This window comes from Stigmatopora nigra, chromosome 18 (genome assembly GCF_051989575.1).
Source record: "Stigmatopora nigra isolate UIUO_SnigA chromosome 18, RoL_Snig_1.1, whole genome shotgun sequence".
NCBI lineage: Eukaryota > Metazoa > Chordata > Actinopteri > Syngnathiformes > Syngnathidae > Stigmatopora > Stigmatopora nigra.
The window spans coordinates 4421031-4446615 of NC_135525.1; the positions used below are offsets into that span (position 1 = coordinate 4421031).

The 25585-nt window shown below is 38.0% G+C and overlaps 1 protein-coding gene across 1 annotated transcript in view; it reads left to right on the forward strand.

Moving 5' to 3' along the window:
* Nucleotides 1-10199: 10199 nt before the first annotated feature.
* Nucleotides 10200-25585, forward strand: part of nrg3b (neuregulin 3b) — a 175170-nt gene continuing 159784 nt past the window's right edge. Inside the window, exon 1 of the mRNA XM_077739184.1 lies at nt 10200-12156. Coding sequence (XP_077595310.1) covers nt 11394-12156 — 763 coding nt within the window. The 5' untranslated portion in view covers nt 10200-11393. The remainder of the gene's footprint in view (nt 12157-25585) is intronic.

Consider the following 25585-nt stretch of genomic DNA (forward strand, 5'->3'; position numbering starts at 1 on the left):
TAGCCACGCTTCCATAGTGACTCAATTTATTCAGCCAATTGAACGCCATCGCATCCGGCCTTGAAATATTTTGAATGTCTATCTGACAATGCGTGCGGCATCACTATGAGTGGAACTATTCGAGATATAGCAAGTTTTTGTGTAATGTTCGTACTTTAAGTCTGCAGTGGTATTTCTCCTTTTCAAGGCATTCTGAAAGAGTCATAAACAAGCCTCTGTATCATTTAATGTGCTGGCTTCGTTTCTTGTAAAGAGAATAGCGGTCAGATGAATTCCACCTCTGGCCAATTAAGGCAGAAAATTTACAACAAACATCCCAAAGTCACTATCTAACAGCGCAGTCAATCCATGCATTATTAAGAAAGAGCTTGAATAATGTATAAAGGCTGGTGTTTCCCAAATTATTCTTGGACTGTGTTTGGACGCTGCTGGCCTGCAGCTTGAATAAATGAGAAGGTGAAAACTTAGCTGCTTTCAACATCTTGAACAGGGCTGGAACGTTCTCAGGGTAACCAAAAATCTAAAACGGGGTCATACTTGTCTGTTTTGGGATTTTTTTTCACTTATTTGACTCCCATTGATGACGAGAGAGAGAGATGGCCACTGTCTAATCAATTGTGGTTGCATGAACTTCTACTCATTCCCCATTTTTAGTCAAACTTGATTGGAAAGCTTGCGCTGTCAATTGCAGTTACAGTAGAGCTGCCACAATCAAAAATCATCAATCAAAAATTGTATTTATTTCTTTGAAAACTTTTGCTTAAGAATTTATTTTCATTGTGTTGTTGCCAATATCCTTATTTGTATTCCATATATCCTTATTTTTATTACTATTTTTTATTCTGAATGCCTTTCAGGAGGGCAGATCCGTTCTTTGTATTGGATTTTCATCACAATGTAACCACTAAAATGCAACTTATACTCCAGTGTATGTGTGTATATTTGTGTATGTATATTTGTGTGTATATTTGTGTGTATATTTGTATATTTGTGTATGTATATTTGTGTGTATATTTGTGTGTATATTTGTATATATATATATATATATATATATATATATATATATATATATATATATATATATATATATATATATATATATATATATATATATATATATATATATATATATATATATATATATATATATATATATATATATATATATATATATATATATATATATATATATATATATATATATATATATATATATATATATACACATATACACATATACACATATACACATATACACATATATATACATACATATATACACATATACACATACATATATACACATATATATATATACACATATACACACATACACATGTATACACATGTATACACAAATATACACATATACACACATATACACACATATACACACATATACACACATATACACACATATACACATATATACACACATATACACATATATACACATATACACATATACACATATATACACGTATACACATACACATATACACATATACACATATATATTTAGATTTTTTCCCTTTTGTTGTGCATTTTTGGCTAGTGCGACTTATACTCAGGTGCGAATTATAGTCCAAAAAATACAGTAATAAAAATGTGGTATCTGTCAGTTCAAAATGCAATTTGTAAAACTCCGCATATTGAATTATTAAACGTGCTCTCTGTTTTTTCTTTCGCTCTGTAAATTAAAACATGGGAGCCAGTGAGTTCAAACGGTTCATGTTTGGATGTTTGTCTTAACGAATTTGAAATTTTATTCTGAAACGATGCCCGCCGTCAAGCAGTACGACGAGATAAAGCTTTCGTCAATAAGTCAATCGAGGTCAACTCAGTGGGTGTGTGTGTGTGGGTGGCAAACGGTCAGCTAATCAAGTAAAGTGAGTCCAAGTATCGGCTCTTTGAGGCGTTAAAACAAACAAATGGAGCGTGAAGGACACCCTGATGAACATCTCCATAGTTGAGGGAGGGAAATAAAAGCCCCCCTGGGTTGGAAGCACATTTTATAACAGGGGTGTTAAACTCGTCCTTTTCGCAGGCCGCATTGTAGTTAGGGTTTTCTTTAGAGAGCCATTATGTCGGCCAACTCGGATACATACTTTACCCATTTGGCTACAATTAACGGTGCTAGAGGTGCAGTTTACGTTGTTTATTCTTCCCTCCCAGTTGAAATGGTTTGGATGTCCAATGATGCTGAAAGCAGATTTCCATGATTTGATCAATTCATTTCTGACCTCAAAGTTGTTCAATTAATTTTTGGAACATCAATTTTTTTGTTTAAACTTTGAATTAAAGTGTGGCAAACCGTTTTCATAAATAAATACACAAATATTTAGATTTAATCTATTTATTTATTTAGTTTATATTTTTATCTTGATTTTCATTCTATATTTTTTTACAATAAACATTTTTATGGATTTGATTTAAAAAAATATATTTTAAATTTTGTTAAAAAGGGAGTATATATTCTCCTAAAATAAAAAGTTGATAGACATGATTTACTTTTACAGGCCACAATAAATGCTATGGCAGGCCTCATCTGTCCCTGAGGCCTCTAGTTGGACACCCTTTATGGTTTATTCAGAAAATCCATGCATTAAAAATTGTAGCAAATATATAACTGTCACATAAGAGAAAAGGAAAAGGGTTTAGGGGCTTGGCATTGGCTCTTTGCGGAATCAGTTTGAGTTTAAATAGTTGTGCATCGGCTGTGATTGTCTTGCGACCAATCCTGGGTTTCCTCCTCCTGCTGCCCATAGTTTGCTGAAACCACCATCACCCCCTGTGAGCCCTGTGATTATAGACGGCACAAAAAAATGAATGGATAATTCTTCAACCAATCAAAAAAATGATGGATTATTTGACTATCAAATAAGAAACTTATTCCTATCCGAGTTGTAGTCCAATGGGCCTTTCTGCAATATGAGAAGTCTACCATTTGACCTTCACTGACCTTTGAGATGTCCAATAGACATGTTGCTGAAATAAAATGAGAAAAAGATGTCGGAAATCTCGTTGGCCTATTTTGAACAAATGCTCAGAATTCTAGCCTTGACCTTTCTTTGGCTAACAAGCTCTGGTCTGCCAGAAAAGCAGTCAAACGGAGAGGAAAAATCTCTTCTAGATTTTTTCAGCATGGATCCCTCAGGATGTGGGGTTCCCGCCAATGAAATGCGGTCCCGACAGAGCGTTTCCCTGAAAGCTAGCGGTCAAAGGTCCATCGTAATGACACCCAGAAAAATACTTGCCTTCAAGCACGATGGATAAGCCCGGCTACCCAGGCGGGTGCAGTCGAGCCTCTCGGGAGGATGTATTAATTATTCGGCAGTGCGTAGACAATAGCCTGGTGACTAAGTCCGCCGTGACTTTGGACAAAGGAGTAGAAATAGATGTCCGGACAAAAACGATGCCCCAGTCAGGTGCAGTTCTTTGAGAGTGGAGGCAATAGGATTAAGCTTTTTTTTGAAAAGGGCGAACTCCATTAAACATAATCTCATTTTACACAGCTGGATCCATTTGTGCTTTCTGAAGCAAGTGAGGAATTGGTTTCCTTACTGCTGCACAGGCTAGACTTTTTGTTTCTTTAAAGAATTAGGTCTGTTACGATAATATTCAATATAGGACAATATATTTTCTCTGATCGGCCTGGTGTAATAGTGGTTAGCCTTTGTCACAGTTCCGAAATCGAGGGTTTAACCCCTGGTGAGCTCCTTTGACCTTGACCTTGTTTGGATGTTTGCCTCTGTGGGTTTTCTCCGGGTCTTCAGGTTTACTCCTACAACCCCAAAGCATGCATGGTAGCCTGAATATTCTAAATCAGGGACCTCAAACCGATCCTCAAAGGGACGCAGTGGGTGCAGCTTTTGATACAAGCCGAACAACAGGACACTTTTTGCAAGTGTAATCAGTTGATTGCAGGCAAGTTCTACTTATTTTAGGAGAGACCTCATTGGTTAAACTGTTGGAACTGGCGCTTCGAAGAATCGGTTTGAGATCCCTGCTCTAAATTTGACCTTTGGATGAGTTTGAGTTCAAATAGTTGTGCATCTTCTTGTACTACCCTGTGATTGGCTGGCAACCAATTCAGGGTGTCTCACACCTGCCGCCCATTGTTGATTGGGAAAGGCTCAAGTAACTCCCGCGACTATTTTGAGGCTAAGTGATGATGAAAATGAATGGGTGAATGAATCTATATTTGTTTTTATTCAATCTTTTAAAGGCTCATAATCACACTCGGTCCAAATTGAAGGGATTTCGAAAGGTGTCGATGTTAGCCAATAACTTAATTTCTGAAAGAACACTTAAAAGTTGCAGATATATTTCCTTATTTTCAGTCTTGATATGCTGACATTCCTGCGTGCTCAATGTAAAAGAGATTTGGTTCATTGACAACCATCGGGGGCAGGCAATGAGTCTTAACTTATTTTAACTTACTTCTTAATTTAACTCCTAACTTCCCAATAATGTCCAGTTAAGGTTATGTCAATTTACAGAGTGCGAGGCATGACTTCATTTACTACTGGTGAACTGCAAATTGATTACAACCGTCACCTGGCGACTTATTGTTGTTACATGTAATTCATGCTTCTATGATTGACCCGTTCGGATTCGGTTTGGCTCATTTGCCCCACCTTGAGGATCAAAAACCACCGAACATCTGACTGACTTGACATGGCCAAAGTTAGGCCAACTTCTGCACCACGATGATTTACAATTAATTCCATGATAGAGGTCTTGCAATGCAATGTTCATTCGCAATACTCTCACTCACTCATTAACTTCAAATGCAAATGATGTCCTCTAATGACAAACAGATGCTTGAAAAGAGCCACGTGACCAGGTTTTTATCACTGTCACTAAAAGAGTTAATGGTTTCCGGTTCTGTCAACGTCTGCCGCGTCCAGTCCCTAGATCTGTGAAGGAGGCCCCCCTGAATACTTGCTCGTCTCTCAGCCGCAGCCTTGTTCCACACCAGTGTGCATTCAGGGCATGAAGATGTGCTTTTAGTGAATAATGGATGACATCTTGCCCTCTGCCGCATCCCCATGACTCCGCTATCATGCAGTGTTTACCCAAAGACTGATGCCGTGAGGACACATCAAAAGCACTTTTGGCTTTGGGTTCAGTTAGATGACGGGAATCCCCGTCTGGGTGATTGATTTTTACTGACATTTGGGTTCCCTTCAACTTGTATCTGCATTGAGGTGTCTCATTTAAACAACTAATCAGCCAGTTTAAAAAAAAAAATCTTTTTGCACCCTTCCTGTGAGATTACTAGTCTCTGTTGTATTTTCTCGCTTGTACACTGTTAGTTGCTCAAAAAACTATGACTGAATCTAGGGTACGGCTTATATGCGCACAAATTAGACTGCAAGGAAACTGCCCGGTGATAGACGAAAAGCCATAACGCAAGACAATACGGTCATTTATTTAAAAATAGAAGAAAATACAAACAGACAAAACGTTAAACTAAATGTATGTTGACGTCTATGAATGGAATTCAATAAATAACTAACTGTATCTTGCATAAAATGTGAAAGAAACTGTTTTTCCTGCCATTGCTCACTCGGGGCACTGCTATCTTACCTAGAGATAACAAACTACACCGCTATGGACGCACTTCCTGGTTGTACTGCTCATGTTACTTCCTTTTGAATTTGTCTACGTGCAGGCAACACCCTTTCGGAATGTGCAATCCAACAGACGATCATTTCGATTCTTACAGAATCTCAGAAATACTCGGGTACGATTTTTTTCTTAAGATTTTCCCTTCAAAGTAACACATTTGTACTCCCTGTTAAAACCACAATTAAGGAGGTGAAAATTGTGTATCAGGGAGCATCTTATACCAAGGAAATTGTTAAAAATTGACAATTTTAAGGGTGCGGCTTATATGCGGACGCGACTAATATATGAGAAAGTTTGTTACATCTCACCAAAACAATAATAAATCATCCCGACCTGATTTTTCAAGTTATATAGCGCACATTGAACAGCTTTAAAGATTACAAAAACGCATTATCGTTGAGGCACTGCAATTTTGTTAGCATTGTTGTTTTTGAATAGATTAGTTTAAATTTGTTTTTAACCTTATTTCATTAGGTTGCTGCAAGACCCCCCATTCAAATAGTCAATGAGTTAATTAATGAAATATGATTAACAAAAAAAAAATCACAAAGCAGGTAGAAGAATCGAAAACATGTTTAGACATTTTCTTAGTTTGAATGTTGTGTTAAAATGCCAAAGTTACAGTGTGTTCGATGTAAAAAGAGTTCATTTACAGAGCAGATCTAGATCATCTATCACCATTAATGGGGATTAATCAGTGCTGTAGAGTGTAATGGCTTCCACGGAGTTAATTCTAGACTCTCCCATCGGCGCCAGCTAGCCCATAAATTACATTCAGTCTGAAATTTAAGGTTATGTTTTTCTGTCTCCTTCTTAATTTGTCAAATTCCACCCTATTATTCTTTTTCAGTGAATTTTCTCACTTGGATTTGACATATGTGGAACTCACAAGTCACACTTTTTGTTGATTTTGAAAATGAGCTCAAGAAAAAGAACAGTCAGTATTGTCATTTAGTTTTTATTGTATAAAACCTTAAAAACATTCAAAAACTAAATAACATCTTTGTTTTTTTTGTTTTTTTCATTTTTATATGAACACGCAATATCTTCTAAAACTTAATTTCCAGTGTCATTTAAAAATGATTAATAATCTAATATTTAGATCTATTCCCAGATTTCTCTACAACAAACCTTCAATCCCTTAATTTATAATTGAACTCCTTCACTGGCATTGACAGCGGTAGTCCTCCCACTAGTGATAAATCCTCACATAACTAATAGCCTCATTTAAAAAGGTTTTAATTTCTTTTTAAGCGCCACATGATCATCTATCGCTATGAATGGCAGCAAATGCTTTAATAGCAACTTGAGAGTGAGATTGCATCATCAATGTCGTGGTGAAGAATTAGAACATGGAATGACTTTAATAATAATAAATCATAAAATGATTTTAAATTGATGGAGATGATACCACAATGTTTATTAACCTCCTCCAAGACTCCTGAAATCTTAAAATCTCTGTCAATTCTCCTCAGATTTTGTTATTTACTGTAAAGGAAAACATAGTGCATATGCAAATGATTGCTGGGAGGTGAAGACTTTGAAAATTGCATAATTTTGGGGTCACTTGTGGGGGAATGATATATTTGAACTAGATTATCGTATTGCCGCAAGCACTGGAGAGGTTGATGAGAGCGGGATGAGATCTCGTACTGGAAGAAATGCTCGCTGATGAATCATAGACGATGGCGCCATCTTTCTCCGCCCACTCTCGCTAAACCTTTTGCCTTTGTAACCCCTACACCCAACTTTTTATCTTAGATTATGTTACATTAATAATCACTAGTGTGGCGGCTAACAGAAATCTTAATAGGCAGTCAATAACTGTTTTTATTTGAATCAAATCAATTATGGTGTATTAGTTTAGTTAGCTCTGGTTTTAGCAATTTTTTTTTCTTTAAAAAATAGAATAGAACAAGTTAATTTAATTTTATTCTTTTAATATATTTAAACATTTTTTTATTTTTAATGTTATAGGTGAAAAAAATAGAGACTTCCATATTTAGCAATTTACTCTTTATTTTAACTGAAAGTATTTGAACATTTATTTTGTTTAATTAGTTTTTTAAGTAGGAAAAAAAGTAGGAAAGTTTTTAAACAAATTGCAAAATACATACTGCTTTTTCTTTTTTGTTTTAAAAATGGGAAATTAAAAGTATAATCATACAAGAATATAGTATTTACTCAAAATGATTTGGATAAATCGTAAATGTTTTTATTTAACATATATAAAAAGAAAATAGAACATCTAATACTTAGAGGCTAAAAACAAGAATCTGGACAATTTTAACATGAGAATAAAATATTTGTGTTTAATTGAAATATATTAAAGCACATTGAGTATTTGAAAGTTGAATTTTAAGAGGCTCAAATGGGAGTATTTTTTTCAATTTGCAGGTAACAATTTATTAAAAAAAACTTAAATTATTATATTTAATATTAGATTTTCTTAAACAAGTGACTAGTTACTGTTCAGGAGCTCACAAATTGTTATTTTTACTTTTTTTATTATTTTTTTTCAGTTTCAAGGTCACATGATTACATTACCAAAATAATTACCGTTCAGTCACGTGGCGTCCAATCATTCTTCCTCATTTACTTGAAATTAATTTGCTATTGGTAGACGTCCAATCCTTTTAAAGTGGGAAATTGCCAATTTGTTGCCATGCCAACCTCCCATTCTAAATGGGTTGGACGTCTGTCACTGGCAGCCAAAGAGTTAATGACAGCTCAAGTACTTACATCGCCCCCCAAAAAACAAAACAAAAAAAACCTAATGATTGGACCCATCCCCATGCGTAAAGATTTCCTTTACATCCACACTTTGGCTCTCATGTGTAACGGCAAAATCAATCTAACATGAAACCACAAGCAGAGTGCTTTATCTTTATTTTTTAGTATGTATTCCATCAAACATGCTTTTCCTTCATTTCCATTGAAGGAGAGCTTGTCAAAAGCTGTCAGGTAGAACGGCCGAGATCTAACTCGGCACCCCCCCCCAAAAAATGAGGCTGTTTTTCTCTTTTTTTTGTATTTCGGCGTGTGACAGCAACATAAATGATGCACATAGAAAAGAATGTCAGGATAGATGTAACGGCATGCCAATGTGTTTGCCAAGATTGCACATGAGATTAGCCGCCATGCGCATGTTTTATTGGACGCAAACTTTTGATGTGGGGGCCCATTATTATTTCAGAGAAGAGCACATTTTCATTATGCTGAGAACAGAAATGTGACGGGAATTTTCTTGTCATTAAAACTGACGGTTTAGCCTGAAAAGAAACAAACAAACAAACAAAAAAAATGTTTTATTTTGCCTAGTTTCAGAGTCAAGTGTTCCCATTAGGACATCAAATGGTCCTCATAGTAACTATTCTTGGATTTTGTTTTTCAAAAACTTGGAAAATATTTTAAGGAAAAATAGAACAAGAAGAAAAAAATGCTTTTATGGGTGTTTTCAACCAGTTGATGCCTGAATTTACTTTTAACAATTATGCATTGGAGGGATTACATTTTGTACATGAAAATAGTATGAACTAACTAACTAACATACACTTACATATAAATATAAATAAGTATAAAATAATATTAATTAATAATCTCAAAATGAAATAAATCATGACTTGAAAAAACTACAAAATAAAGGTAAATATTGAAATATTGAAATAATAAATATATATTCTAATAAATAATATATTCAAATTGAATTAGCTTTGCTTTTCTTTAACAATAGGTTTTTTGTTCATTTATTTTCTACATTCAATTCTTCTATTTAATTAAAATATTAACATTGAATTTTTAAGGCTTCAATTTACTTTTACGGAACTATTAAAACTGTTCATCATTAATATAAAGTAGTGCATTTGAATATTAAGGTGTTGAAAATTGGCTTTTATATTTGTTTCCCTGAGTGAATGCCTACCTCTCCATGTATATTTATCTATTGCTCAACACTCATATAGCATTCATTCATTCATTTGAACCGCTTATGCTTAATTGCCTATCCCACCTGACTTTGGGCACCAGGTGGGGGACACCCTGAATTGATGCCCAGCCAATCGCAGGGCACGAGAAGACCGACAACCCTTCACTCTCATACTCAATCCTCGGGGCAATTTAGTGTGTTCAACCAGCCTACCATCCATGTTTTTGGAATGTGGGATGAAACTGGAGTACCCAGAGAAAACCCACACAAGCCCAGGTAGAACATGCAAACTCAACTGCAATTTAGACTCTTCAACCAGCCTATCATGCATGATATTGGAATATGGAAGGAAATCGGAGTGCTCAGTTACAGAGTATTACAGGCTAGATAACATTTCCTTTGTACCTGGGTTAGATTTGAATGAGTTATGGATGAATGAAGGTGTCCTCATAACCCCTGTTTAAGAGATAAGCCAAAAAAAAAAATGTGTCTCAAGTGGAAGTAGGACTCAAAGCATCCCCACACTGTGGTGCCGCTATTGGGTTTATTTGCTTGGTGGAATTCTGGCGCCTCCCTCCTCCGCTCCATCCCTGTATCCCTCCATCCATCCCTCCCCTCCCTGGGGTGTGTCTGTGCCTCTCCTCTCCATGCAGCGGGAGAGAGTGTGTGTGCGCACACGCCTCCCTCCCTTCCGTCTTTCCACCTCCCATCTGCATCTGCTGCAGAGCTTAGCCCACTAACGCGCTCCGTCGTCTTCTTTTTTTTCCCCCAGCTTTTCCGGTCATGGAAATGGGACAACCGGGAGTCACTTTGCAAGTGTCGAGGACGGCGGCTGGAATGCGCGGGGACACGGGCCATGGGCTGAGACAGCTGTCCACCCTCCCTCTCCTTTAGAAGTCTCCAGGAACAACCGCCGGCGCTCCTCCGCCGCTGCCGCCGCATCATTTTTTTCCCCTCAACCCCTCCTTCTCATCTTCGTATCTCATTCTGCTGCTTGCGCCACTGTGGGAATGCGGCGGATGTGAAACGGTCGTAAAGGTGTCGACCGATTCCTTCCCCCCGGTTGCCGGGAGCAGATCTACTCGGACGGGGAAAGCGGCGAGCTACGGGCTGGCGGGCGGTAGGTCAGCCGCCCCCCCCTTGGGAACACTCACCCCGGAAAAGCAAAAAGTGCACCTGCCGATTCAGTCGCATCAGCACCGACGGCTTCGTATAAGGAGACTTCACCTTCGTAACGGATTAAGGGGAAAAAACGAGGGGGACGCCGACTTGAACTCGGATGCGACAAGGGAACGCCACTTTTGTCTTCTTGTCAAGCACCCCTAAAAATGGAAATGGACCACAGCAAGCACTTGGAATTACAGCTGCGATCTTCACTAACGGATCAATAACCTACGTTTTTTTAGTTTTGAAACATCTTGGGATTTTTCATCGCTTTTGTGTCCGTGACGTCTGTTTTCCTCTTTTTTTTTACCCTCCCTTTCTTTCATCCATCCTTCTCACCTGTGCTTAACCTGTGTGTGTTCCTTGTGCATATGTGTGCGTATGTGTTGGCGCCCTCCTCCGCCAGAGGGAGCGTGACGCCGCTCGTGTCTGCATGCAAGTGCTGTGCTGGTGTTTAATTACTTGTTTCATGACTGTGTGTAAGTGTCCCATGTGTTAGAGTAGTGTTAAAAGGAGTGTGCATGCATGTGCGTGGATATAAATGTATATTTGACGTGTATGTAAGATGTGCCGCTTTGTTTCCCCGCCATCCGTTCCTTCTAAACGCCCCTCCTTATTCGGACACCCTGTTTGACCTCCAAAAGCTCCCCGAGAGACGGACATCAGGATGAGTGAGCACTCTGGTGCGAGCACTCTGGCGGCCATGACGCTAGAGGAACCGGGGGCCGAGCAGGCGTCCCCCAGAGCCCCTGGCCCCCTCCGTTGCGGCCCTTGCGCCGTCTGGCCTCGCCAACAGAACTGGCTCTGCGCTGTACCCTTGGTAATGGGCTTCGTAGGCCTTGGACTCAGTCTCATGCTGCTTAAATGGATTGTGGTGGGGTCTGTCCAGGACTATGTCCCCACAGACTTGGTGGATCCCAAAGGGAGTATGGGACAGGACCCTATATTTCTCTCTAAACCGAGCGCCATGCCAAAAGGGCCGGACATTTCTACCGCCGCCTCCACCACTGCCGCCGTTTCCACTACAACGCCACTAGCCGCCGATGGGACGGCCCCGGCGCCGAGAACTCGATTGGGGGCCACGGCGAATCGCTCTTCCGAAAGCGGCGGCGAAGGAAACCGAGCCCCGCATCTTCACACCCGGGTGGGCGGCACGGCGGTCAACGCCTCCACCACCCGCGGGCCGCGACTCACCAAGGAAATGACCCCACGAGGTACGGTGAGGAAGGGAAGTGGCGTTGTCGGAGGACGCCATGCCAAGACTCCATCTACGACCTCTGGCACTACCACCGTCACGATGAGGCTCACCACAAAGGTCCAGACTACCACCTCTATGCCAGCAGCGCCCCCAGTGAAGCCCACTTCTCGATGGACTCACGGGCGTCAGGGAAAAGCACCGGCGACACGACCACACCATCGCTTCAGAACCCGTAAGTCCTTTTTTATTTTAACCTACTTTCTTCTGACAATCTGTCTTTAAAGGGGGATGACAAAAGCTTTCTTATGTGCATTTTAGAAAGAATCATGTTGAAAGATGGGGGCGGGCAAACACACTTAACTGGATATTTTTGTACAAAAATATCCTGCTTCATCAGAAGTCTAGCAAATGTATGGTTTGACTATTTTTAGAGGGAGAAACCTTCTTTCACATCTATACTTTTTGTGAAGACCACTTATGAGTGAAGCCATTTTGTGACTTAAGCTATAACCATTTACATTGAAAGACTCAAATCTCAGGGTAAATTTCCAAACTACAAATTAGGCACAGTCTTTATAGTTACAGTACTTCTACACACTGCCATTACATTCAATATAATACAAACCAATGTTTGTCTGAATGTTTGATTCATCCAACAAAGGGACAATACATATTAATAAACATATACATGTAAATATGTCAGATTATAGCCAAAGGCTAATTTCCATTTTTAGTCCCTTTTTGTGCAAGCTATTCAAGTACTGAGTGACGTGTAAAACTATGTTAATCAAACAAGGTTAAATGATTATAAATGGTTTCTACACTGCTTTAAAGTGAGATGATGTCAACATTTGTTGAGTCTTTCAACAAATGTTTTGTAGCATTTCAGTGCAATAGTTCCACCAGACCTGCAGGAGTTAATTCTCTATATCAATGAATTTTTTAAATATTTTACAGCGGTTATTACGTCAAACTATCCATGGTACTACAAGTAAGTCCAACACCTGTTATTGTGAATTTCAATGATACCCATCAGATGTTTTTCCTATTTGGAAAAGCACTTTTAAATGTGTTTTTTTCTAGTTTTCTAGTATAGCTGACATGTGCTTGAAAAATGCATCGAGTTGACTAAAAAAACATTTATTTCAATTGTGGGGAGCTGTCCTAGTGCTCGTAACACACTTTAGGAACCATTATACTTTATTCCCATGGTGAAATAAGTTTTAATGATGTCACTAGGTAGAGCGGGGCAATTTGAGGTACTTTCATTGATAAAATGAGTGCCATTGCTTACAATGGCATTTTCCTGGAAATACTGGGCTTATCAGAAAATTCATTTTTTCTTTCTTTTTGATTCTACGAATCGTATTCATTTCTTTGTGAAGCACAAGTTGAGTGTTCTTTGTCCTTTCAAATTCTTGTCATATGATGGAATACTTCCAATAATCACACAAGTGAAGTGGATTAAATATGACTCATGTTGAGAATGTCAATCATTACTTTTATTAACCTCCTGGGAAGTGGATACTTGGAAGATTATGATTAATTGTATTCATTACCTCAAATTGATATCCCGGGATATCCTCTGGGTTTTCACCTCTCCAGTCTTTATCTTTCACTCGTGCATTAATCCGATAAACATCTCACTTCGGTGAGATTTCTTTCTTCCCGGGCGAGCCATAGAAGTGATTTTGTCGGAAGCAAGGCCAGCTTTTTTTTTTTTATCGTAGATACCGATAACCAGTGACGGCTTGTGGGGTGAAAGGTGAAATCGGCGGATTTAGATGAATCCAGGTTGGCCTATCCTCTTTTGGAGTACCGTATTTTCACGACTATAAGGCGCACCACATTATAAGGCGCACCGTCAATGAATGACATTTTTTCCACATATGTATAATGCGCACTGTACTATAAGGCACACTGTCTATTTTGGAGAAAATTTAAGACTTAAGTGTGCCTTATAGTCGTGAAAATACGGTAATTGTACTCACTACACAGTCACCTCTAGAGCCGGCCATTGTTGATGTTTTGGATTTTTTTGTATAAAATCTTGCAGTGGGGGAGGAGCTATATGATGGATATTTTGGAAACTAAGATGGCATCTGCATATTTAACAGTATTGTTTCAGTTGAGGTGTTTGTGTTTTTTTATATCCGACAGTGGTGGTTTTTCGTTTTTGGTTTTCTGTTTTTTTTCCATATATATAAGGCGCACTGGATTATAAGGCGCACTGTCTATTTTGGAGAAAATTTGAGACTTTTAAGTGCGCCTTATAGTCGTGAAAATGTAAGTGGAATAGTGAAAAGTGGGGAGGGAGAAGAAACGAGAGTGATAGCAGATGCATGAAGTTGGTGATGAAAACGCTTGAGTGGGGGGAACGAAGATTTCAAAGTGAGGGGGCTGCAGAGATTGCATATTTAGCACTTTGCAAAGGCAGGCGCCTTCCTTCCCTTTTATTGCAGACAGGATCATGACTATAATTATTTGATCTGTTTTCTCTCTCTGGGTTTATCAGCCTCAGTTTGACCTACCTGCCTTTTTTATTTGACTACTCGGTATGAATGCACTTATCACAGTGTGTCTCTAAGGTTGGGTGCAGATTAGAATTAGTCATTGTTGAACCTTTTTTTATGTCAAGCAGTACTAATTTACCATTATTATTTTCTTTTACCTTTTTTGATACCACAGCATGGACAATCATTGTGACACAGAGAGGAAAATGTGATGTTTTGTCTAAAATATTAGTAGTAGTTTGAATACTCATTGACTACCTAACTAATAGGAAACTGCCTATTATTGTAAGCTTTGTCAAACACTGTCAGTGGTAGCAAATTCAGAGAAAATCAGTTTGATAATGGCACTGTTAACCTCAGTAATCCTTTGGTCAGTCAGGCAGAGTTCTACCTAATCACTGATTGGATTTAGTGCAGTCACTAAAGGCCATGGCAGAAAAATTATATTTGAATCTGAATGGTTGTGCCACCAAGAGAAGTCTGCTAGATATTTGGCTTTTGCAGTCCACTAGGTTGGGGGAGGAAAAAAATATGAATGTAAAAAATAAAAATAGAACACAAGCCTGATGTGAAAGACCTTGATTTATTTACTTGTTTATTTCTCTCGGACGATACAGAAAGTTTGGCACAAAGTCTTGGAACCAGTAGAGTGTGTGTAGGGGATTAAAAACAAAAGATAATAATTCAGCTTCCTGCTCATTTTTCAGATTAAAAATTGACACGGTGCCTATGAATTGCTAGAACAATACGTCCTTTAGGGGATTGCTTCCAGCTTGGGTAGTTTGTTGGGATGCAACTTCACTGTAGACCACTGGTGTCAAACTCATGGCCCGGGGGCCAGATCCCACCCGCCAGTGTACTCTGTGTGGCCCGCTAAAGTACAAAAATGCATTAATTTAGAGTAAGATGTATTGCTTGTTCTTTCATTAACTACAAGGAATATTTATTGCTGATTTAAAAAAAGAGCATTTTTTTAAAGAGGCAAATAAATACCACAATAAAAAAATACAAAAAATGAAGTGAATAAAAAAATTTAAAAAATAATATTTAGCCTTTTTTTTAGTGAATTAAAAATTGAAATAGAGACAGTATTTATTTCCCTTATTTTGCTTATGCTAAGTACTCAACTTTACTTAGAAAAACGTAACTTATTAAGGCTCAAAAACATGATCATGTAATGTAACTGCAATTCATGCAATTTAATTAAGTTCACAAAATAAACTTGATAAAAAGATTGTAAGACTTTGACTTTCTTTAGTTTGCATGAATATTAGGAAGCCTTATATTTATTTATAATGTTTGTCTTGAGCATTTGCAGTTCCTCATATAAAGTTCCATAGCAGACTATAGACAAATATATTTTTATGGTGAATCAAACATTTTAAATTGAAGCCAGACATAAACAATTTAAAGTGGCAAATTTCCGGTACATATTTTCCAATTTAAATTTAAAGTGTCACTTACTCATCGTTAATAATTTTACTACTTACTCCCCCAAGCACCAAAAAAAAAAAACCTAAGGACAAATACACAGAAAACGAATTGAGTGTCATAAAAAAGGGCTCTACAAATAAAATGTATTATTATAAACAAAAAAGGCAAAAGTGCAAATTACAAACCACATTTAAAATAAAGTGGGACTAAGGAGTCATAAAATAAAACTCAAAATTTGAAAAGATCTTACCAAGGCACTTGGGCCCAACTTTTTATTGCATCAGACTTGGTTACGAAGGAAGTTTAAGCCAAGCCTTTTACTTCTATTACTTAGCGAGCTGCTGACTTTGTACTTACAAAGCAATCTAAGCCTCCAAAAGTGTGTCTCACGCTGCTTACTTGAAAGTTGAAGCTCCATTATCTAATAGGGGATTATATCAGTATCTGCAAGGTGTAATAAGTTCAGACAATGTAAGAGGAATTATTCATACTGCCGGATTGTGTGGAGGAGGCACCATATGCCAAAAAAAAAAAATACAAAAATACAATGCCTTTTGACATGTTACCTCAGCTAATATATTTTTTTGACATGTCCTGCCAACTTGCATGATTAACCCTTTATAGGGCAATATAGGATCTCATTTATTGCGCTGTATGTCCAATCCTTTTTGACAAGGTCAAGAACCCCCCCAGGGAACATTTTGGACATCTAGCTCTGCCAGTGGCACTGAAAAATTAGCCTTCACGGCATTATTTGGATGTCTATTCTTGTAAATAGCAGGCAACAAGTTGATAGAAAATGTTTTTTTCAGTCATGTCAAAAATGTTAGTTGGTATATTTTGTCTTAAAAAAGGAAAACAGCGATGTTATCTTTTTTAAATTTCTTTTTTTTAAAAACAGTTTTACATTTTTTCCAAATAGCTTAAAAAAGAAGTGACTATCAATATTAAAATACTTTTTGAAATGATTTTGGAACTAAAAACACAGGAAAGGAATGATAAAAAATTACAATTATTGATTTGAAAGGGAGAAAAATCAGGACATTTAATATACATTTATACTCTTCATTTGAATTTGATCCTATAACAGAAAGTCGCCTCATGATTTACTTTCTCTGGCCGCATAAAATGATGAGGCGGGCCAGATTTGGCCCCCGGGCCGCCACTTTAACATCTGTGTCCTACATGATCCAAAATATGATCTTCACCTATATGTTCTTAATGAGGCAATTTATTTTTAATGACCAAAAATCATCACAAATATGCACATTTGAGTAATGTCCCGTGGCAAGATATGCAAACAAACAGCCTTGCTTGCAAATTAATGAATAAAACCTTGGACTTCTTTTCCGGCGTCGCCGCTTGACATTGATCGGCACCAATTACAAAGCAAAATACATCCGTGTATTCAGCGAGGCTATCTTGCAGACAAATTATCCTAGACTGACAGGCCTAGCAAATGTGTGGAATTTTGTGTAAATTGATCCCGCTGCCCTTTCCGTCGCAAGCTCCGAGCACAGCTCACTGACTCGGGGCCAATCGATAAAGTAGAAAGAGGAGGGAGGCGGGCCTTGGAGTAATGAGAGCTGAGTTTAAAGAGACAAACAAGATTGTGTTTTAGAATGTTCTGAATGCCAGGATAATGGGTCCAAAGTACTGTCCAAACAATGACGACGCTATAGATAACAGCTGGAAAGTCCAGTAGAAAGATATCGGGTCTTATCTGGAACCGATAATCCGCGGACTCTCTTGTTATCCCTTAATTCAGAAGTGTCAAAGTTTTGCCGTGGGCCGTTTTGCATTCATGGTTATGACTGTGACAGCATAAATCTATGGCCACTTCTTCAGATGCATGCAACAGTGAATAATTTATAGATTTTTTTATTTAATATAAAGTAAACAACAACATATTTACTGTATTTTCTCCCATATACCGTATTTTCACGACTATAAGGCGCACCCTCAATGAATGACATTTTCCCATATATAAGTCGCACTGGATTATAAGGCGCACCCTCAATGAATGGCACATTTTAATTTTGTCCATATATAAGGCGCACTGGATTAGAAGGCGCCCTGTCTATTTTGGAGAAAAATCTAAGACTTAAGTGCGCCTTATAGTCGTGAAAATACAGTACGTTTTATTTTTAGGATTTTTGGTTTTATTCTGCGTGGAGACCTCTGTTGGTTGAAGTACTATTGTTTATTCAATATATTTTTTTGCATTTATCAGTGTCAGTACAGATTTTGTTGTTTTCCAGCCTTATTCTATTTCAAACTTGACCGTAGAAGCTAAATACCGTATTTTCCATATATAAGGCGCACCACATTATAAGGCGCATCACACTATAAGGCGCACCCTCAATGAATGGCACATTTTATTTTTTTCCATATATAAGGCGCACTAGATTATAAGGTGCCCCGTCTATTTTGGAGAAAATGTAAGACTTATAAGTGCACCTTATAGTCGTGAAAATACGGTACATCGTATTTGTCGCTCAAAAACTGATGACTGAATCGAGGGTACGGCTTATATGCGCACAAATTAGACTTGACGAAACTGCAAGGTTACAAGGACGAAACGTCATAACGCAAGGGTACACACAGATAGAAAACAATTCACACTCACAATCATACCACTAAGCGGTAATCTGCCTGTCTGACGATTGAACACCTCCACAATCAGTTGCCTTGGTTTACTTTAAACATGCTTTAATTTTAATTAAATATGATTAGAATCAAAAATCTCTTAACCATTATCGCCTTAGATACCAATGACTCTGGTTCAATTGCTGCTAGCCCTTCTAGCCACATGAATTGGTTGACTGTCACCATCATCGGCGTTCAAATGTGAGCAATCAAAATTTAATAACAATCATAACATCCATCACGTTAAAATAGATTTGGTGTCCACTATTGTCAATGGCAGTGAATGAGTTGAGTGTAATTACTGATATCGGAAAAAGAAAATGAATTCAATGTACTTTAGCGGCCCACACAAAATAATATGGCAATCCAAATTTGGATCTCTAGCCTTAAGTTCAATAGCTGTGCCTTACTTGCTATGCAAATTGCCTTCCAGGTGCCATGCAGGTCACTTCTATTCTGCCACCAGCATGTCAGCATGATGTAAAGACGAATAATTGAATGGGCCAGATATGTAAATCACATCAGCGCATTATAGTCTCAGACTATCTACTTTTTTTGTGAGAAATGGTTCATCTGGAATCACAATGGGGTGCTATCAAGAGGGCTGTGTGACCTTCATTTCCAGGCCCCGAGGAAGTCTGTGTCAGTGAGGTGACTTTTAAAGTAGCTGTGTCGACCAGTTGCAAAGAATTCCAATAGTGTGATCTGGAGCTGAGTTTATAGTCACCTCTGATCCATACGTTGCCATTTTGCTGTGATTCTGAGAGGAATTAGACTTGGGAAGAAAAATAGGGCTGTGTCTGTTTAAAGCTTTATGAGTGAGTTCATTGGTCGTTTTATTGACTTGGCTTTCTGTAATAAGACAAAAAAACGAGAACACAACTGTCCAAATTTCTCGTTTAGATGGGGAATCAAGATTATAAAGTGGTTAGGGCGGGATTACGAGAAAAGATCGATATTAGGCCTCCAGTATGGTACCAAAATACCACTTGGTAATGTATGTTGGTGGAAGGTAGTTGGATAAATCTGTCAGTTTTACTTTATGTGGATTTAAACGAACGAACAAATAGCGGCTATTTTTGCAATTACTCGGCTAATCCTCATTCATAAATCACATGCTGTTTGTGTTACAGGAATTTGTTTACTGTATTTTTCTCATTCTTTTTTTGGGGCATTTGCTATTTTTTCCAGTTTAATTGAATGCTGATATTTTTAAACTAAAATTAATTAGCATATTATTTTGTAGAAAGAGACTATTTACTCTTTGTCTATTTTAAATATAGGATAATCTCACCTATCACCGTCAATACGTTAGTCGACATGTTATGGATTGAACATTTTTCAGCAGTACTAGGATCCAAATGGTTAAGTGAGGGAGATAGAGTATTTAGAGAATTCCGATGTCAACAATCGTAAAGTTTTCATCAGGTGTCATAATAGTTGTCATCTAATTTCATAATCATATAGTTGTTGATTAGTCGATTTATCGTGATAGGCCAAGTATGGATAGGCATAATTCTTTAAGAGATGTAAGGCCCACTTAACTGGATCTGGAAAATCATGTATTCATATAGAACTATTGTAATTCACTGTGTATGTTTTGACAAAAAAAGCCAAAGATAGGTCTGAAAAGTCTGAAAATGTACATACGGTCAAATTTCATAACTATGCCACCCGTCGGGATCGAGCAGAAGTGGAATCGTAGCGAGACTGGCATATTAACGAAGGTTTTTATTGTAAAAGAAAAACTTCTTTATTTTCTCATGTTATCCATCAGCTCAGTCCAAATTGATTTCACTCAATGGGATCACAAAAAGGAAAAAGAGGAACAAAATGTACTCTATGACAGAAAGTGAGCAATGTTTAATTTATAAAGCTACTTTTACACTTGACCTACGCTTAACACCACTAGGTCAGTCCACACAATTAAGAATTTAGTTCTGACTTTGGACTGCTTTGCAGATTAGGTATGATGTTTTTAACTTTTTTTAACTGGTCTGATTAGAATAAGTAGCTGACAATAATTGTATCCTCCTTGCTGTGAATGCCCTTCACAGTCGTTATCTTATATTTGACGCACTATTTCTTGCTTTTCTCCTTGGCTAGCTTGGACTGATTCGACTCCTTCTTCGCACCGTTGATTATTTTCTTCTCTTGCAGCATAAAGTTGTTTTCCCTTGCGTTTCTGAGCTGACATTGTGGGCTAAATTTAAAAAAATAAATGAATTCGCAAATACAACACACATTCGTGGCATAGTAGCGAGATTAGGGAGTTGTATAGTAAATTTATTTGGTATTGAATTTTGTCAGGACCGAGCAAAAGTGGCATAATAGCCAGAGTAGCATAGTAACGAGATTTCACTGTGATCGTTAATGCGTTAGAATCTTGGTCTCTTTCTTAGAGAGCATTCCCAACAATTGTTTCTTAGGTGATCTAAAAATGAGACAGGAGTGCTTCCAGTGGCACCTTTTGAGTGCTTCGATTATCTCTCTTGGTCACATCTGACACTGCAGCAGTTGATTGGCGTCGCACTAAGCCTTCCCATACAAATGAGAAACCTAATTCCTTTTTGTGTACCGATACCTCTTGCAGTTGGAACGGCTGCCCTTAACCTTGGCAATGACCCTAAAAATAAGCTTTACAGCTAAATTATTCAATTCGAACTTCAAGAGGTCCCGCCTCGGGAATCGTATTCTCTCTTTTCCCACAGAGTAAATATAACTTTAGACCTGGAGTCTTCTTGTATGTACACATTGAGTCGATCTACTACAAATCGCAGTATGTCTTCTAGACAAATAGTACTACCGGGAAGTGACAAAAGCAGGCTGGGATTTTGCGAAGAGTTGTGTGAAGTACACTGACGGCCTCAGTGTTCCGGCTCTAGATTAAAATATTAATGTACAGAAAGAGAAATGTGGAATGTGTACATCAGGGGGCATGAATAATTGATGGCGTGTCCCATTTGGACAGTAGAGGTGATGTCCTGTGCACTAGGACCCCTGTGGTTTTAATGGTCAGAACATGCTGTAGGTTGTAAAAGTACACGCCGGGCTAAAATTTCACATTACTGCTATGCCACCCCCATTTATTCTGACTGGTTCTAAAGTTTGTATGAAAAGAAATCAAGAAACTGGATGCCGGTGAATGATCATTTCTTCCTGAAATTCATCAAAAAATTTGAATTTTAAAGTACATTTTTGCTGTTGCTATTTTATGAAGATTTCAATTCAAGGAAGATTTTCAATTTTTCATTTAAACCAAAAGAATGTTATAAAAAATTCAGTTTATGACAAAATAGCTAGGTTTTTTAATCAAATATGACCAGGAAGTAGTTTTGAACAATCATAATCTTTTTTTTTTTCTTCACCTTTAAAGTTGAATTAAATTTCTTTCAACAAAAATGTCTTTTAATTAAAATTTTCCTTGCAAAGTCACTAAAAATGTCAACAAAAGTTGTGTTCTGACAATATAAAACTAAAACACCAGTGTTTTGCTTACAAAGATGTCTAATTTTTTTTTAATACTGCCAAATGTCAGATTTAGAAGAAAAAAAATCTATAATTTTGGATTTATTCCCGTCAATGACACTAAAACATGAGCATTCACTGGCATTCTGTTTAAACCAGTTAAAACACGTTGGGCCAAATGTTCTGGAAAAAAAAGCAGATGTTTTATTTATTGTTTTATAAGGCAGTGTGAACATTAAATGGGGAGATGTACCATGTTTTGCTTTCAGTGTTACTTTATGCTATTTCTGATGCACATGTGTGTACCTATAAAAAAAAAAAAAGCTTTTTAGGAATGGTCTACAGACTTGCCTGCTTGTTAAGCACAAATCTTCTCTCAATAATTCAGTTAGTCATGAAGTCGTTGACTTATTCATTCATTCGTGTGCACACACCGGAGAGGCCACTTGCTTGTAGCAGAGGGAGGAGAAGTGGAGCGTACAGCTGCGGTGGGAGCACAGAGAATTACATGTTATTAAATATGATCAGAGACCGCCAGATCCCCCGTATTAAATCAGCAACCTAGTGGGGTGAGATGCTTACTCTATCAGTTAATGAAGACTACTATTCCCACACAACTAAATTCAATGCAAGAAAAAAAAACATACTCAATAACTACATTAAAAAAAAAACAATTTGTTTTATTTAACATCTTTTTTATTCATTTTGGATAGAAGAAACTAAAAATAACACCTAACTAACAAGTGACCAGAAATCAACAAGAAATGGTCCCCAAAATCAACAGAAAGTGGTGAATGAACAAAAAGTTAGCGGGAAATTCACTAATTTCAGCAGGATTTTTTTTACAGATAGTGACCCAAGAATGTGAGGTAAAATTAATAGTAAGTGACCCATAAGTACCCTGAAGTTAACAAGAATTTCAACAATAAAATGACCCAAAATTAACATATTGCCTGGCCCTGACGGACATCAATTTCATTTAATTAAACTGGAAACCTTATCCTTTCGTCCCATTGATAACATTTGACATCTAATTCACTTGACTTGCAGAAGGGCATGAACAAATGTTGGCCTATTTGGAAAAATTGGAAGGACTTTGACTCACCTACTGAATATAAATAAAAAAGTCATTGTCATTCTTTTTTAAATGGTGAACAGTCTTGAATGCGTAAAGCACTTTTCTATTTTCAAGTCAATCAAAGCGTTAACCTACTGATGAGCAACATACAGTTCAGTATCTTGCCCAAGGGTGCTTGAGCAAGGACAAACATGACGACATTTTTGTGCAATCTAGTGATTTTGGATAATCACTCATAGAAAATGAAGATTTTCCAAAAAAGGAAATCTGTGTAGTCCACAAAAGAAAGACTTGTATTCTCAAACTTTAGACCCGAAACTAAGACGACGTCCCATTATGCGAGCCGCAAATAGAAGCACTTTTTACGCAAACCGTACTGGAAGCCACTGACGTCAGTCTCGGCGCAGCACGTGGAACGCAATTGGCGATTTCGCAGCGAGCATCTGGCTATGTGACGAGCCTGCTCAAGGAATGTGTGGATTGCGGAGGCCGCGACTGTCTGATTGATTCAGCGTAATCTGGTGCCTGCTGCCACCCCTGATGACGGGAAGCGTGCCATGGTGCCCTGCATGGCGGGGAGATGAATTGAAGGTCACTTTCTTAGTAGTCTCAGTACTAATTGCCAGTGAAACCCTGTTGCTACGGCAAAATCCTCTTCATCTTTTATGGTTTTATACCTGCTTTGAACCCAATCAAAGAGATAAATTATTATACCCACTTCCAAAATTCACATTTCGTCGCTTTTTGCAATTCCTTAACAGTAATGATTCAAGATGAAACGATTGCATGATGTACAGCTGCTAAATCATAGGCACCATCAGTCACATAATTAAAAATGTAGGGTTTTTTATATGAATGTGGGTGGGAGACCTGGGTTCAAGTCCAGGTCAGTCCACCTGTGTGGATTTTACATGTTCTCCCCGGGCCTGCATAGGTTTTCTTTGGGTACTGTGGTTTTCTCCTACATTTCCAAATACTTTTCCAAATACATGCATGGTAGGCTGATTGGACACTCCCCCTGGTAATAATGTGAATGGTTGTTTGTCTCTTTGTGCCCTGTGAATGGCTATCCACCAATTCAGGGTGTCCTCCATCTCTGGCCTGAAGTCAGCTGGGATAGCACCCCCTGTGACCTTAGTGGGGATAAAACGGGTCAGAAAATCAGATGAGATGAGTGCCTTTGACATCATAGACATCCAACTCATTGGATTATCTTGGAGCCATCATTCGCTGCAAGCCCTTCTAGACGAGATGGAGCAAACATCTGTCGCCATCAATGGCGACTAATGAGCTAACCATGGACGAGCAGTTGACGTCCACTGCTAGAAGAAATCTTCTTGATATTTCGAGGTTTATTGTTTCCGTGGTGACTTTTTGATTTAAAGAGCAAGCTAACCTTTGAGGAGCATATGTAAAGATTCCTATCCTGATACATTCCTGAATCATTGGGGGTGGGGTGACGCTGCTTGTCTTGTGACAGTAATCCATGCACGGTAAAAGCCTGATCCATCGGGATAATGTCAACTCTCGAAGATAAGACAAAAGCTCTCCATGGCACTTCCTCCACAATCAGACTTTGTCTTTCATCTGCCATCTTTCACCATTCGGTGGATTTGTTGGCACAAATCGTTGATTAAATAAGCACACAAGTACGTATATGTTAGCGGGAAAAATGGAGGGTATAAATGGCATTTCATTTTGTGCAGGCCCGCTTTTTGATTGAATATTTGGTCGGGAAATATACATTACACCTCCAAGCCTAGAGGGGAAAAATGTAGGAGGAGAACAATATATCACACACATCCATTTCTAGTGTGCAGGCTACGTTTTATGGTAGTGTGATTTTATAATGTAATATGATATTTGATGATGGTACTGGCAAGGGACCAGAAGTTATTTTTGTCCGTCTATGCAGAAAGGAAATGATTTACAGCACAAGGGCCATTTAGGGGGGATATTGTTCGATTTTCTACTGAAAATACTTGCTGTGGACTCTACGTGAAGATGAATATATTAGAATAGATTCTCAAAAGTCTTGGTCTTGACATTGGGGGGTATTCTCACCTGGCTTATTTGGTCTGCACCAAACGTTAAAAGTCTGTAGTCTGAATCTTTTGGGCTGGTGTAAATACAAATCAACAAATTCTGGTGCAGACCAAAAAACTAATCTGTGATTTTGCATCTGTGCTGGTCTCAGTTCACTTGGTAGTGCAATCAACCGCACCAGGTTTTGCACCAAAGCTGAAATCACACATCCATTTGCGTGTAACAGGGTCATTAGCCACAGGCATTATGGGAAATCGTGTTTGGTCCGCAGTATGTTGGCTGACATGAGTCTGGTTTGGAGTTTTGAGGAGATGGAAAGTCTTCTAGATATTTTGGCCAATATCAACGTACAATGGACGTCGCATCAATGGCCTCCGATTCGCTAAATGTTCCGCAAATGCTTGTAGTCGGTTTGTCCAATGATTGAATGATGTTGGCACATGCATAGGTTTCCCATTAAATCCAGAGTCGCT